Source organism: Rattus rattus, chromosome 3 (genome assembly GCF_011064425.1).
Source record: "Rattus rattus isolate New Zealand chromosome 3, Rrattus_CSIRO_v1, whole genome shotgun sequence".
NCBI classification, from domain to species: Eukaryota; Metazoa; Chordata; class Mammalia; order Rodentia; family Muridae; genus Rattus; species Rattus rattus.
In genome coordinates, this window is record NC_046156.1 from 57,382,110 (window position 1) to 57,394,971 (window position 12,862).

The 12,862-nt window shown below is 43.5% G+C and overlaps 1 protein-coding gene across 1 annotated transcript in view; it reads left to right on the forward strand.

Moving 5' to 3' along the window:
- The first annotated feature begins 5,002 nt into the window (after positions 1-5,002).
- Positions 5,003-12,862, forward strand: part of Man1a2 (mannosidase alpha class 1A member 2) — a 146,118-nt gene continuing 138,258 nt past the window's right edge. The window contains exon 1 of the mRNA XM_032897628.1: positions 5,003-6,383. Coding sequence (XP_032753519.1) covers positions 6,082-6,383 — 302 coding nt within the window. The 5' untranslated portion in view covers positions 5,003-6,081. The remainder of the gene's footprint in view (positions 6,384-12,862) is intronic.

Here is a 12,862-nt window from a genome sequence, read left to right on the forward strand (position 1 = left end):
TGATGATGATGTAATGTATGTACTCACTTGTCCAGCAAAATCAGTGCAGAGAATGGTGTGAAAAGCCTTAAGTGGTACTTCAGTAGAAACTCCTCTTTCTCCTCATGACATCCTCTAAGGCTTTTCCCATCTCTTTTGTCCTGACAACTCCTATTCATCCCGATGCCTAGGATAAAAATATTCCTTAGTGTACTACATCCCATCCATAGAGGAAGCACCATACTTATCTATTTAATCCTCGAGACAAACCCATGAGGTTTGCAATTTTTAAATGAGGTTTCTCATTTTTAATATTGTGGATGAAGAAGAATTAAGAGCAGGGCACATATTCAAAACATAACATGTAAATGGTGAATAGCACATTAGGCCCGACTTTTCCCAGCACCAGAGCTACATTCGTTTGTTTTATGTAGGCTACCTCACATATTTAAGTCATCTTTGATTCCTTACAACACAGTATAGCACCAGAATACATAAATCAACAAAATATATTCTCAAGCTAGCTGCCCAGAGTAGACTTGAAGTAACTTTAACATAAGGATTTATAAAGACTGTTTGACCTCTCTTGGCATCGGATTCCTCTTTATAAATATGGATATGAGCATCCCCTTTTGAAGGTGTCTGGAGAGGTTGCTGAATTCAATAGATCTCTGTTGTCACTTCTGTGCAGACCATTCAACTTACATCTTCTCTCCTGGCTGCCTAAGGAGATAGCTGTTCTCTTCTGTCCACCCCGCTTAAGTCCCTGCTGCAAGCCTGCTTGTTACTGGAAAGAACGGATTACTCTTTTATATTTCTAAAGTGAGTGAAGTCTATGCTAGCGGCAGCCATGGTTCCTCCATGTCAAGGCACACTAGGTATTGCTCAAGACTTGGTCAAAAGCCCGAGAAACTAATTCCAAGTGAAAAATAAATTACTAGGCCTGTGTAATTATGTTAGAAGCTTCCTGTGACAGATGTTTGAGTTGATCAAGTTAGCAAGAGAAGAGGTTTGTCTTGGATCATGGTTGGAGGCACTGGTTCACGATCCCACAAACCCATTGCCGTTAGTCCTCTGGCAGAGGTACTGGATGACAATAGCAGGGGACACATGGTAAAGCTGGGAGCAACACAGAAAAAAAGAGGAAGAGACAATCTCTTCAAGGGTACACTTTTAACATCTGAAGATCGTGTGCTCCTGGGGGACATTCCAGACCCACACTTGGGCATTCTGCCTGTGGCCTCCAAAAGCCTACGCAATCTGCTCATCTCTGAGTTCCTGGTATTTGAACTGTTCTATGATTGCTCACAAGTCCAACTCCGACATCTCAAGGTGAACTCAGCCATGAGCCTTTATAGAAATCAAAACAAGCTGCACCATTCCAAGGTATAAAGGTACAGTGTAAACATCATCATTCCCAAAGGGAAGGACAGGAAAACAGCAACCCAGGAGGGCTAAACAAAATCTTAACCACTCCATTTCCAGCATCCACGGTAGTGATCTCACTCTGGTGAGACGAGACTATCAGAGAGGCTTTGTGGCCGCATCCCCAGATTCTGCCCACTGCCTGCAGAGCCTCTTAGCACAATGGTTCTCAACCTGTGTGTTGTGACCCCCTGTGGGTCACATAGCAGATATCCTTCATTCTAGAAATTTATATTATGCTTCATAACAGAAGCAATGTTACAGGTAAGAAGTAGCAACAAAAATGATGCTATGGTTGAGGGGGGTCACTGCAGCATGAGGAACTGTATTAAAGGGTCCCAGCATTAGGAAGGTTGAAACCACTGTCTTAGCAGATTCTCATTCCATATTGCAGGCACCCGTGACTTCTTAGGGTCTTCCGTGAGCCATGGCATCACTCTCAGAGTTTTGGACATTGCCCTGTCAAGGTTTGCTTACAGAAACGTTGGCCCTTGATGTCTACTGTATAGCTATTCAGTCTTTCTTTTGACTTATCAGTGCGAACAAATGTTTGGGTTTTGTGTGCGTGCAGAACCTGTATTACATGGAGGAATCAAGGTCTGTTGTGTATGTGAACCGTGTCTGAGCTTGCCTGGGCCCAGGCCTCCACGTGCCTTGCTGGATAGTGATACGAACATGAATTCCTATGCACCTTTGGGCATCCTGACTCTCTGGCAGATCTGAACACTCAAGTGGGGGGAAGGGGAGGAGAAGTGCAGACTTTCTCTTCCAGCTGATTTCATCTTGGCTTTTTTTACGGCAGCCCAACTGAGACCCATAGACTAAGATTAGGGAAAGGATAGTTAGGCAGAGGAAGGGTAGACATGTCTACATTTCTACATCACATAAGTGGGAAACTTATTTTGCATTGAGCTATGGCTGTTTTGCCTGCATGTGGATATATATAATCTGTATCTATATATATCCACAGTCCACATATTCTCCTGCACCACTGCAAGGTCATTGAGCGTGAGGATTCCTACTGCTCTAGTCTTGAGACTTGGTAGAGTCATCACACAGTAGTTCCTCAGTGAGCAGTCACTCATCTCAGAGTGTCTGTCTAGGCTTATTTGGGTTTGCTGACTTTCATGCAACTAACCTAAAAATTTCATAGCTTTGAACCACAAGTTGTCCCTGATCTTTGAGGAAAGTGCTTTCTCGACACAAATAGAAGTGGAAGGAGCAAGGCTAGAGCCTAGTTATTTCCCTAGGCATTCACGAGGAACACCTGGTAACTTCTCTTCTGGCATCGTTCTTGGACAAGTTGGGAAGCAGGTGAAATGCTGAAGGAACAGCTTATGTAAGTAAACAAAAACCCCATCTTTTTGCATTACCCCCTGCTTCCTCCTCATCTCCCGAGTTCTGCTTAAAATAGGGCTAGATGGTGAGACTAGATCTAGGAAGCCCGGGGCAAGGTCAACACTGCTCTGTGTTGAAAACAATGAAGAGTCAGTAGGTTAAACACGCGAGGAACCCCCATGCTGCAATACTTGAGGGGATCCCAGGAATGGTCCTAGCAGTTTGAAACCTGTAAGGATAAATTTTGTTTTGTTAACTTTTAATAATTCTAATCTCCTAAAATAAGAATTAACTTAGATAGATTTGTAAAAAGGGAAATTACCGTTTTATCTGCCACTTTGGAACCTTGTCTACGCCTTTGATCAAAGCCTGACTATGCTTTGAAAATGAAATATTCTCTTTTAGGCATCTGGAATGAAATTCCTCTTTGTTAAGTTCTTACCCCTCTACCCCCACTCCAGTTCACATCTCTGCTTTCCATGGATTGCCCTCAGAGGGTCAGTGTGTGTTCATCCTGTTCTGACTGGGTCCACCTCCTGAAATCTGACCTTAACTTTCTCAAGTACCATTCTTTATAAATTTTTAATTTAATTAATTATAAATGTAACACAAACAGAACACACGGGGGAAATTATATATAATACCAATGTCTTAAGAGTTATAATCTTTTCTAAATGTTTTCCTTTACTGTATTTATATGCATATTCTTATATATTTGTAACCACAATGAGTACATTTGCAGCTTGCTTTTAAAAAAAGCACTAACTGTTTTCTCTTTAGAAGTGAAAGAAGATGGAAGGGGAGACGGGAAGAAGACAGAGGGAGAGTTGGAGAGGTAGAGGGGGCAGGGTGGGGAGAGGGAGGAGGAATTGGTAATGGTCTGGAGGTTGGTTGTAGGAGTGTAACAAAAGAGTTGACTGTATTTGAGTATCTGCAAAAATCTGTAAAATTAACACTTTAATCTCTTACAGAAGAATAGGCAAGGGCAAGAAAGGACAAGGCATGCAGAAGACTCTTCATCGGCTATGAGACTGGAACAGCCAACGTCACATTTGTAGTGTTTGGTTACGGCAAATGTTTCTTGCAGTAAACAGTGTGGGTGTTAGCTAGGTAATATTAACTTCTCAAGATTTATACAATTTATGTTTTGTTCAGAGGGTGGTATTTGTTTCCCTTGAAAAGAATGACCTCAGCTTTCAGAAATCATCGTGTTGGGCTTTCAAGAGTCTCAACATTAGTGATCTGTGAGACAGACACACTGTATAAAGACAGCAGTTTCTTACATCCATTCACAAGTGTCCCACTCAAATCTCACTTTGGATCCAGCACTCAGAGCGGTGGCCCTTAATACTTTTTACATCTTGTGTTGGTTTTTTTTTTTTTTTTTTTTTTTTTTTTTTGGTAAAGCAAAAAAGACTTCTTTTGTCCTGTGGTAGGAAGTTAGGATATGCAGAGCTTCTAGAAATTCCTAGTGGAATGTAGTTCTGAATCGTGCCAAGGAACATGAAGTTTTCTTTGATTTCTGAGGCTGACTTCCCACCCCTGCCATTTATGGGCCTCCTCTCCAATTGCCAACTACCAGTTAGGTAGGATGTGTGCAAGAAACAGAAGGTAAATTTAAAAAAAAATATGCTAAAAGCAAACTAGATGCAAGACTACATATGCATTGTTGAGAAACTATTATACTTTATCACAACCTGGCTCTTCTCAATATTATAGATAACACAACTGACTCAGATTGTTTTCAAGCCTCAACTTCAACAATATTGTCTTTTGGGGTTTTAACACCTACTCATTCATTTTTATTATGTTTTGAGCGGGGGTGAGGGTGACTAGAGTGTCCTAGGGACTGAACCATGAGGTTATCTCCTGTCCGACCCAGGTAGCCGAATTCCTCGGAGAGGAACCCAGTAGAAAGGGTAAAGCTGCCATTTTAACACGAAACCCGCACATGACTAGTGCCACTTCCTTCTTCAACCAGCCTCGCGTGTCCAAGAACGCGTGGAAGTTTGAGACCCTGATGTTGAACCCTGGGCCTGAGTCTCTGTTACTGAGGCAGGCGTTAGCCTTGGTCTCTGGAACCCGTCAGTTCAGAGAACCCCAAATTCCAGGGTCACCTTCGTGATCTGAGTGCCTAGTCCCCCTCGTCTGGCCACCCGGGCTTCTGGGGGCTCCGGGCTCCGGGCAGCGGCCAGGCCCAAGCGGCCCGGCGGGCGGGGGAGGGGCGCGGCGGCCGGGAGCGTGCGCGCGCACCTCACACTCCGCCGCCCGGGGACGCCCACTCGCGAGTCAGGGCGGCAAGCCGGCCCGCGCCCCCACAGCCGCTCTGCTCGGCCCAACCGGTGCCGGCCCCGCAGCAGCTCCGCGCTCGCGGGCCTCCATAGGCCAGGGACTAGCCAGGGGCCGCGGTCTCGCGTCGCCGCCAGCGCGAGTGTGCGAGCCACCCGAGGCCAGGCCCTGCCGGAGCCGCCCTGCGCCCCGCCCGAGGCGCGGCTGCTCGCTCGCTCGCGCGTGCCCGTCCGCCCTCCCGCCCGCCTCTCCTAGGCGGTGCGAGGAATGAGCCGGCGTCGGCCCCGGGCTGTCGGTCCGAGGGCCGCGGCCCGGCTACCTCGCACGCCGCCAAGGCGCAGGGGCTCGGCCGCCGCGGCTGGGCTCGGCCAGGAAGCCGGCGGCGGGGCTAGCTGAGGAGGAGGAGAGGGAGGAGGCGGAGGAGGAGCCGGGCGGGGGCGGCCGCTCGGCAGAGGAGGAAGTTCCGCTCCTGACATAGCGCGCGGCGGCGCGGGCGCTGAGGTGTTCGGGACGCCGTCGCCCTCGCGGCCTCGGCTGAGGGTCGTCGCTGCCACGCGGGGCGCCGCTGCTTGGAATCCGCGGAGGCTTCGGAGGAGACCGAGTGGAACCGACCTGCTGCAACTCCTCGTCTCGCCGGGCGCCTGCCGGGGCGGGCAGCAGCCTCTGAGCATCGCGCCGGGGCGCGGGCATGGCAGAACCCACCTTGCAGCTTCTCTGCAGTGTGGCTCGCCCGGTCCGCTCTCGGGAATGAAGAGGAGACTCGCGATCACCCGGTGAGGAACTGAGAGCCAAATGGCGAGAAGATCTTACCGGACAGAAATCAGCGATCGCTTGGGAGGTCACCCGGGCTTCTGGATGTAATCGGAGACCATGAAAGAGGTGGCCTCGTAAATAATCATCATAATAAAAAAGCACAACAATCCTTTGAGAGGCGGGAAGTTGAGTTTATTCATTTTTTTTTTTGTCGAGGTTTTGAGAAACGGTTCGATGTGTTGTACATTTGATATAAGATGAGAACTTTATAAAGTATTCCGTCCAAGAGCCTAAACGATGACTACCCCAGCGCTGCTGCCCCTGTCTGGTCGTAGGATACCACCTCTGAACCTGGGGCCGCCCTCCTTCCCACATCACAGGGCTACCTTGAGACTCTCCGAGAAGTTTATCCTTCTCCTCATCCTTAGTGCCTTCATCACCCTGTGTTTTGGGGCATTCTTCTTCCTTCCAGACTCTTCAAAACACAAACGCTTTGATCTGGGCTTAGAAGATGTGTTAATTCCTCACGTAGATGCGGGCAAAGGGGCTAAAGACCCCGGAGTCTTCCTGATTCATGGACCCGACGAACACAGACACAGGTTCGTTTGTTTCTCAAATTCTGGTACTCCCTTTTGGGAGAGCAAGGTACAGTTCAGTCTCTCTCTCTCTCTCTCTCTCTCTCTCTCTCTCTCTCTCTCTCTCTCTCTCTCTCCTCTCTCCTCTCTCTCTCTCTCTCTCTCTCTCTCTCTCTCTCTCTCTCTCTCTCTCTCCTCTCTCTCTCCCCCCCCCGCCCCCCCCGCCCCCAGGAAATGATCAGGGTGTTGAACGTTGTTCAGAGCTGGCTGGGTAGAACCATAGACTGGAAGAACTCCTAGGGTTTCTAGGTTTTTACCGGCCGAATGAAGTGTTCAGTTAGACTCGTTTGCTGTGGACAGCAGCGAGCGGAGATACCAGGATTCAGCGTGCGCATATTGAGAACGTGTCTCCTTCAGCCTTTCTGCCACCATGTGAAGTCACTGAATGTTGACAGCTTGCTAGACTTTGTTCACCCAATTCCCAATCTCTGGTTTGTGCTCTTATTTTATTTTATTTTATAATTTTAAAAGATGGGGTGTGTATATCCATAACTACTGTAATTTGGCCAGTTAATCTGAACTTAGCCCTTGGCTGGGTATAGCCAAGATGAAATGAAATGGAAGCTCTGCTTCCAACCTTTAAGTCATTTCTAGACTTTTACCTAAAAGGACACTTTGGAGGCAATTTGCTTTTTCTAAACACTTCTCTCGTAAGCTAATTCTTGAGTATGTGAAAGAGAACTGTGTATGAGACGTCACCCGAATGGTAGAACCCCTGTAGAAAATTGGTAATGGTTTTAACCTAGTGTGAGGATTTTAAAAAAGCCTAGGTTCAAATGTGAGCCTAATTTAAATATTTGGGACAATACATATTGTAATGAGGGCTTTCTCACTTTGTCAATCAGGTAGTTAATAATTACTTGCTTGGTAGTTCGTTGACTTTTGGCCTTACCTTATGAAGTACTTTTAATACAGTTTCATGTCATTTTTCTATAATTTGGGATTTTTGGTATTTTCAGCTTACATACTTTTAGATTTTTTTCTTTAAAACTTCCCTTTGCTTTGTAACTGAGAAAAACCTTACTTGGTCTGGGAAATATATGCTGGAAAAAATTCTGTTTTTCTGGAAACCTTATTTCCCATGGTATGTATATATGATACGATGAGTATTTGGGAAAAGTGTATTTAAGGCTGGCATCAGAGCTCTTTGACAGCAGTGATGTATTAATGCCATTTAGCTATTACGCTCTACTGTCATGTACTAATAAATCGCTTCCTTTATATTTTGTATGAGTAGAAGTTTTTTTTTTTTTTTTTTTTTTGGTTCTTTTTTTTTTGGAGCTGGGGACCGAACCCAGGGCCTTGCGCTTCCTAGGCAAGCGCCCTACCCCTGAGCTAAATCCCCAACCCATTTTTTTAAATTGCAAATTTTTACTTTAAAATTTCTATTAAGAGAGTTAAGAAAAGTTTTCAACTAGTTGAAGCTAAAATACATTTGAATGAAAGTGTAGATATGTGCATTTTACTGCACAACCAAATTTACTGCACAAATTCAAAAGATCTGCTTAAGTCTTGTAAATAACAATTCTTAAACTTTAGAGCCCAGGAATGTGTATGTATTTATTGTCGTTATTCAGAACACCTGGTTCCTGAGTTTGGCGATGGAAACAAAGTTCTAATGGCTAAGGGGTCAGCTGCATTTTTTGTTAGGAAGAGTCAGGGTAGCTCTTGTGTTGCATTTGCGTGGTTACTGAATCAAATAATCAGAACTCGTGTATGGGGAGTTGAAATAGTGAAGGAGCTCTGTGTTACCTCACTATGGCTGTGGCAGGAACAGTTTGTGTTTCTCTTTGTTTACTACTTTGTTGTTGCTTCCTCTCACCTGAAAACAGTCTGTTTGGAATAATTTTACTTTGAGCAAGGATTACATTTAAAACTACAGAAACTAATGTGCAAACATGAACTTGATTAAAAATAATTCAGAAAGATAGTTTTACAGAATTATTTGTGACTTGTTTTGTGTGTTTGTAGTATCTTAGAAAGCAAAAATTAGATGTGTGTGTGTCCTGTGCATGCTAGGGACAGGGTTGAGGAGCCTCATTACTGTGTAATTGGAGGCAAATCGAGGGCACTATTTCTTGGTACTGGTGTTTAAGAGACACTTGTTGGGATAATGTTTCTTTATGAATGCACAGTTAATGTAGTACCTTGGGGCTTTAGTTCAGTAGTTAGTCATTGTACAGTTTCCACTGACAAAAGTTTGTGATTTTTTTTGGAGCTAATTTTTAATCAGCTCAGATTGCTTCCTCTGCATGACATTGACATCTAGTTTATGGGTTGTACTGATGACATAATACATGCAGAGTCCTCAGTGGAGTTCACAATTTCAGCCATAAGTCAGATATTGTTATCACTTATTAGAATGGGAATGTTTGAATTAGGACTTTGCTTTAAGTATTTTATGTTTCTGAAAAGGTAAGTACAGTTTGGTTAATATTTTGAGAGTACACCAGAATGTTACTATCAAAAGGAACATTTTCTAACTATTATTTTCTAACTAAGTTATTAACAACAAATAGAGCCTGCTGTGTGGATGGCTTAATGATTCAGTAGGTGATTTTGGTTTTGGGAGTTAGAAAGTTGTACTCAGAGCAACCAGACTGTCTAGCATTTGGAGTGGAGAGGAATGAGAATAGGAAGGTTTCATTAAGGGAGAAGAGGCTCTGAAACTGAGAAAAAGAAAGGTAAATGAAGTAGTGATGCGAGGCGGAGTGGTCAAACAGGCTGCACAGGAGAGCCCTAGTGGAAAAAGCCTGGCATCCTTAAGAAGTGCTCCTGTGACTGATGTGGTACCGTGTAGTTGTGGCCAGGTGAAGAGAGTAGATGGGGCAGATATGGAGTTACAATTCCTGTCTATCCCCTAGTTACAGAAGCTTGAATTAGTTAACTGCACGAAGTGGGAGATTCATATGGAAGTCTGGATTTCTGGTTTTCCTTAAAAGAATTTGAGACTAGAACAACACTCAAGTGTCTATTTTCTGATGGCTAACACTCAGTCGGAATCTGGCTCCCTCTTGACAGGCATGTGCTCTCCATTTTATGCCACTCACTTAAGGTGTCAAGTAACATAATAAATCAATGCTCAGCCTGCTGGTAGTTAGGTTTGCATTTCTAGGCTGGACTCAAGAGTCTGTTCCTAAGTATTTTGGTCTTCATTCTAAGTAGCTGCTGGGAAGTCACTGAAGCAAAATGAAAAAAAATCATTTTGAGTTTAAAAAGCAAGACCAATTACTTTTGTGCAGGACAACCAAGGTTTGAGGTCTAGGACACAAAATATTAACTGTGGCCATAGTAGTCATACTGTGGAGAAGATACACTAGTGAGAAATGAAGTTGAATTAAATTTTAGACACTTGTGGTTGGCTGAATATAGAAGTTAAGGTAGGAGGAGGGAATTGAAAGTTCTGAATTTTCTTGTTTTTATGGTCTTGGATTAATATAAACTTTTTTTCCTGTTATACCTTTATTTTTATTATGATTTTTGCCTTTATTTAATAATGGTTTTATGTGAAGTTAGTATTTGCTTGAAGATACCTTAGCGTGTTCCCTTTTGTTAAGTAGCTTACACAGTCTTTCAGTGAACTTTTTATATGTTTATAAAGCATTTTTAAAGTGCCAATCAACTGTCAAGGTGATAATAGCACAAGTTGTACTAATAGTTTAGAATTACATTTGTGATTTTAAGTCACCACAAATAGGAATTTGTTATAGTGCCCATTAATGTTATTACAAAGTATACTGGTTTACATAAAGTGTATCTTTCTAACTTGTGTCTAGACAGTTTCTTTTCACTTATCAGTCTTTCATTTTGAAACTGACATTGCTTATATAAATGACATTATACAAATGAGATTAACCTCCCCATGTGTTTCTTTAAAACATATTTGGGGGCTGGAGAGATGGCTCAGCGGTTAAGAGGTCCTGAGTTCAATTCCCAGCAACCACATGGTGGCTCACAACCATCTGTAATAGGATCTGATGCCCTCTTCTGGTGTGTCTGAAGATAGCTACAGTGTACTCATATACATAAAATAAATAAATCTTTAAAAAAAATAAAACATATATTTGTAAACTATCTTTTAGTTGGGATCATGTTAATTCAAGTTGAATACTCAAAGAGTCACATGTGTTTATTTCTAGTTGCTCTCTGTCTGTCTGAGCTTATTACATTACCAAGTACAAATTACACACTTGTCCTGGTCCCTCTGGTAAGCCATCACACACTCAGGACAGGGTTAGGTGGCCTGGGTTACCTTTGGGGGAGCCCCTGTGATTTCTCCAGTTCTCAGGACTGGGAGTCTGGGCAGTGGCTGGTGACTGGGTGGCTGGCAGCAGATCTGCAGGGCAGGGTCTTCACCCTTGGCTGTCTGGCTGGGGCTGAAGGTCACAGCTGCATCATACTGGGCCTCGAGCAGCTTGATGTGCTTCAAAGCCTGTAGAGCTTCTGGGGAGACCTTTTTCATACTTTCCAAAAGATTGTAGTTCTCACCAGAGTCCTCAGACAAATCATAGAGTAGCAGGGGCTCATGAGAGGTAAGAGGGTTGGCAGCATGACAGGTAGGTTCTGAAGTGGTGTCATTGGGCAGAGCCTGGAGTGTCCTGTAGTTTTTTTAAAGGGAAAAAAATGTAGACTTTGGAATAGGAAGAACCTAAAGTGGAATTGTAATTTTTATTTGGTGGCTATATGACAGTGTAGTAGATGTAATCACTTTGAATCTACAGTGATCACATCAGAGTAGTGTGTACTTTAGTGGGTGTAGAGGTGTCTTAATAGTAGCACTCTGGAAGCAGGGGCAGGTGGATCTCTGAGAGTTCAAGGCTAGCCTGGTTTATATAGTGAATTCCAGGCTACCCAAGGCTATATAGTGTCTTAAAAACAAAATAAAACAAAGACCCAAACACATATAAAACCCCACAGAAGTATTGTAATAAGCGATTGTTGAATTCTCTTTCATATTTATTTTTATTTATGTGTATGTGTGAATATCTCTCTCTGGGTGTATGCCTGTGTAAGTGTGCACTTACCTGGAGAGGCCACAGGTGTTAGATCCCCTGTAGCTACTGGCCCTGGAGTTGCAGGCCTTCGTGAGCTGTTGGGATGTGGGTGCTGGGAATTAAACCTTTGTGTTCCTAACCACTGAACCAGACCCTCAGATTCTTTACTCACATCATGATTGTTCGTTTTTGTTTATGATTCATTGTTGCTTTTTAGTGCTGCATTTATTAGTTATTTCCTAATAACTAATGCTAGACAAGAAGTAACTTAAAGGCAGAAAGATTTGCTTTGCCTCAAAGCCGAGGCATACAGCTCATTACGTGGCAGTGGGAGCAGCTTGGACTATAGTGCTGAAGAAGCAGGAGGAATTCCAGTGCATAGCTGGCTTGTTTCTTTTCCTTTTTTATTTAGCCCTTGAACCTAGTCCATTGGATGATGCTCCCCAACTTCAGGTGGGTATCTTATTCTCAGTTAAATGTTTTGGAAACACCCTGGACAGACATAACCTGACATGCCTTGTAGTTGTAGAAGAAGCCCTGAGTGAAGTCTTGAGTGAATGAGTGTTGTTGGCATGGGCTCAGTCTTGCCAAGGACTCTAGGTGGACCCATGGAAAATTGGCAATTGTTCCCGTATGGTTCAGGCTCAGGAAAGCAAAGTTTGAGTATTTACTGATAAGTGATCAGGATATATGAAAGCTAGCAACTACATGTTTACAGCTGGAGACTGCTTGCCAACAGAGACCCCCTGCTGACACTAGGCAACTCCTCCCCATATGCTGTGAGTGATTTCACTGAGGTTTTGGGTTACAGAGGCAGTAGCTACCATTCCATCAGCATGTGTACACCTCCATCTTTGTACATGTGTCTGGATATATGTTCTTTCTTCATTCTCTCACTGACTCTAGTCAAGGTTTCAGGACCCAAGACATGCAGGACGACACAGTGCCTTATTAGTGAGCTAGGTATTTATTAATTTAATCAAGTTGACAGTTGAAATTCACCATCATAAGTTTGCGTCCTTGTCAACTTGCCCAAACACATTTTTTTAGTGTGTTTTTTTCTATCTCCATCCCCTATAGGCTTACGGCTGCTTTATAATGCAAAATACATTCATTCCAACTTCAGAAGTCCTCAGAGTCTTAACAGTTTCAACACTACTCAAAAAATCTAAGATCTCTTTTGAGACTCAAAGCAATCTCTTAACTACAAGTCTCTTGTCCCAAAAAATCCCATAAAACAAACAAAGCAAGGTATTTATTTTCATATACAATGGCACATTATATAAACATTTCTACTCCTAAAAGTAGTAATGGCATAGCAGTGAAAAATAGGGCAAAGCAAGACTGAAATCAAGCAAGACAAGTGCAAATCCTGTAGCTACATGTCTGGTATCCATGGTTCTTGATAACATACGAGCTCCAACAATATTGGGTAGTCATTCCTTTCCA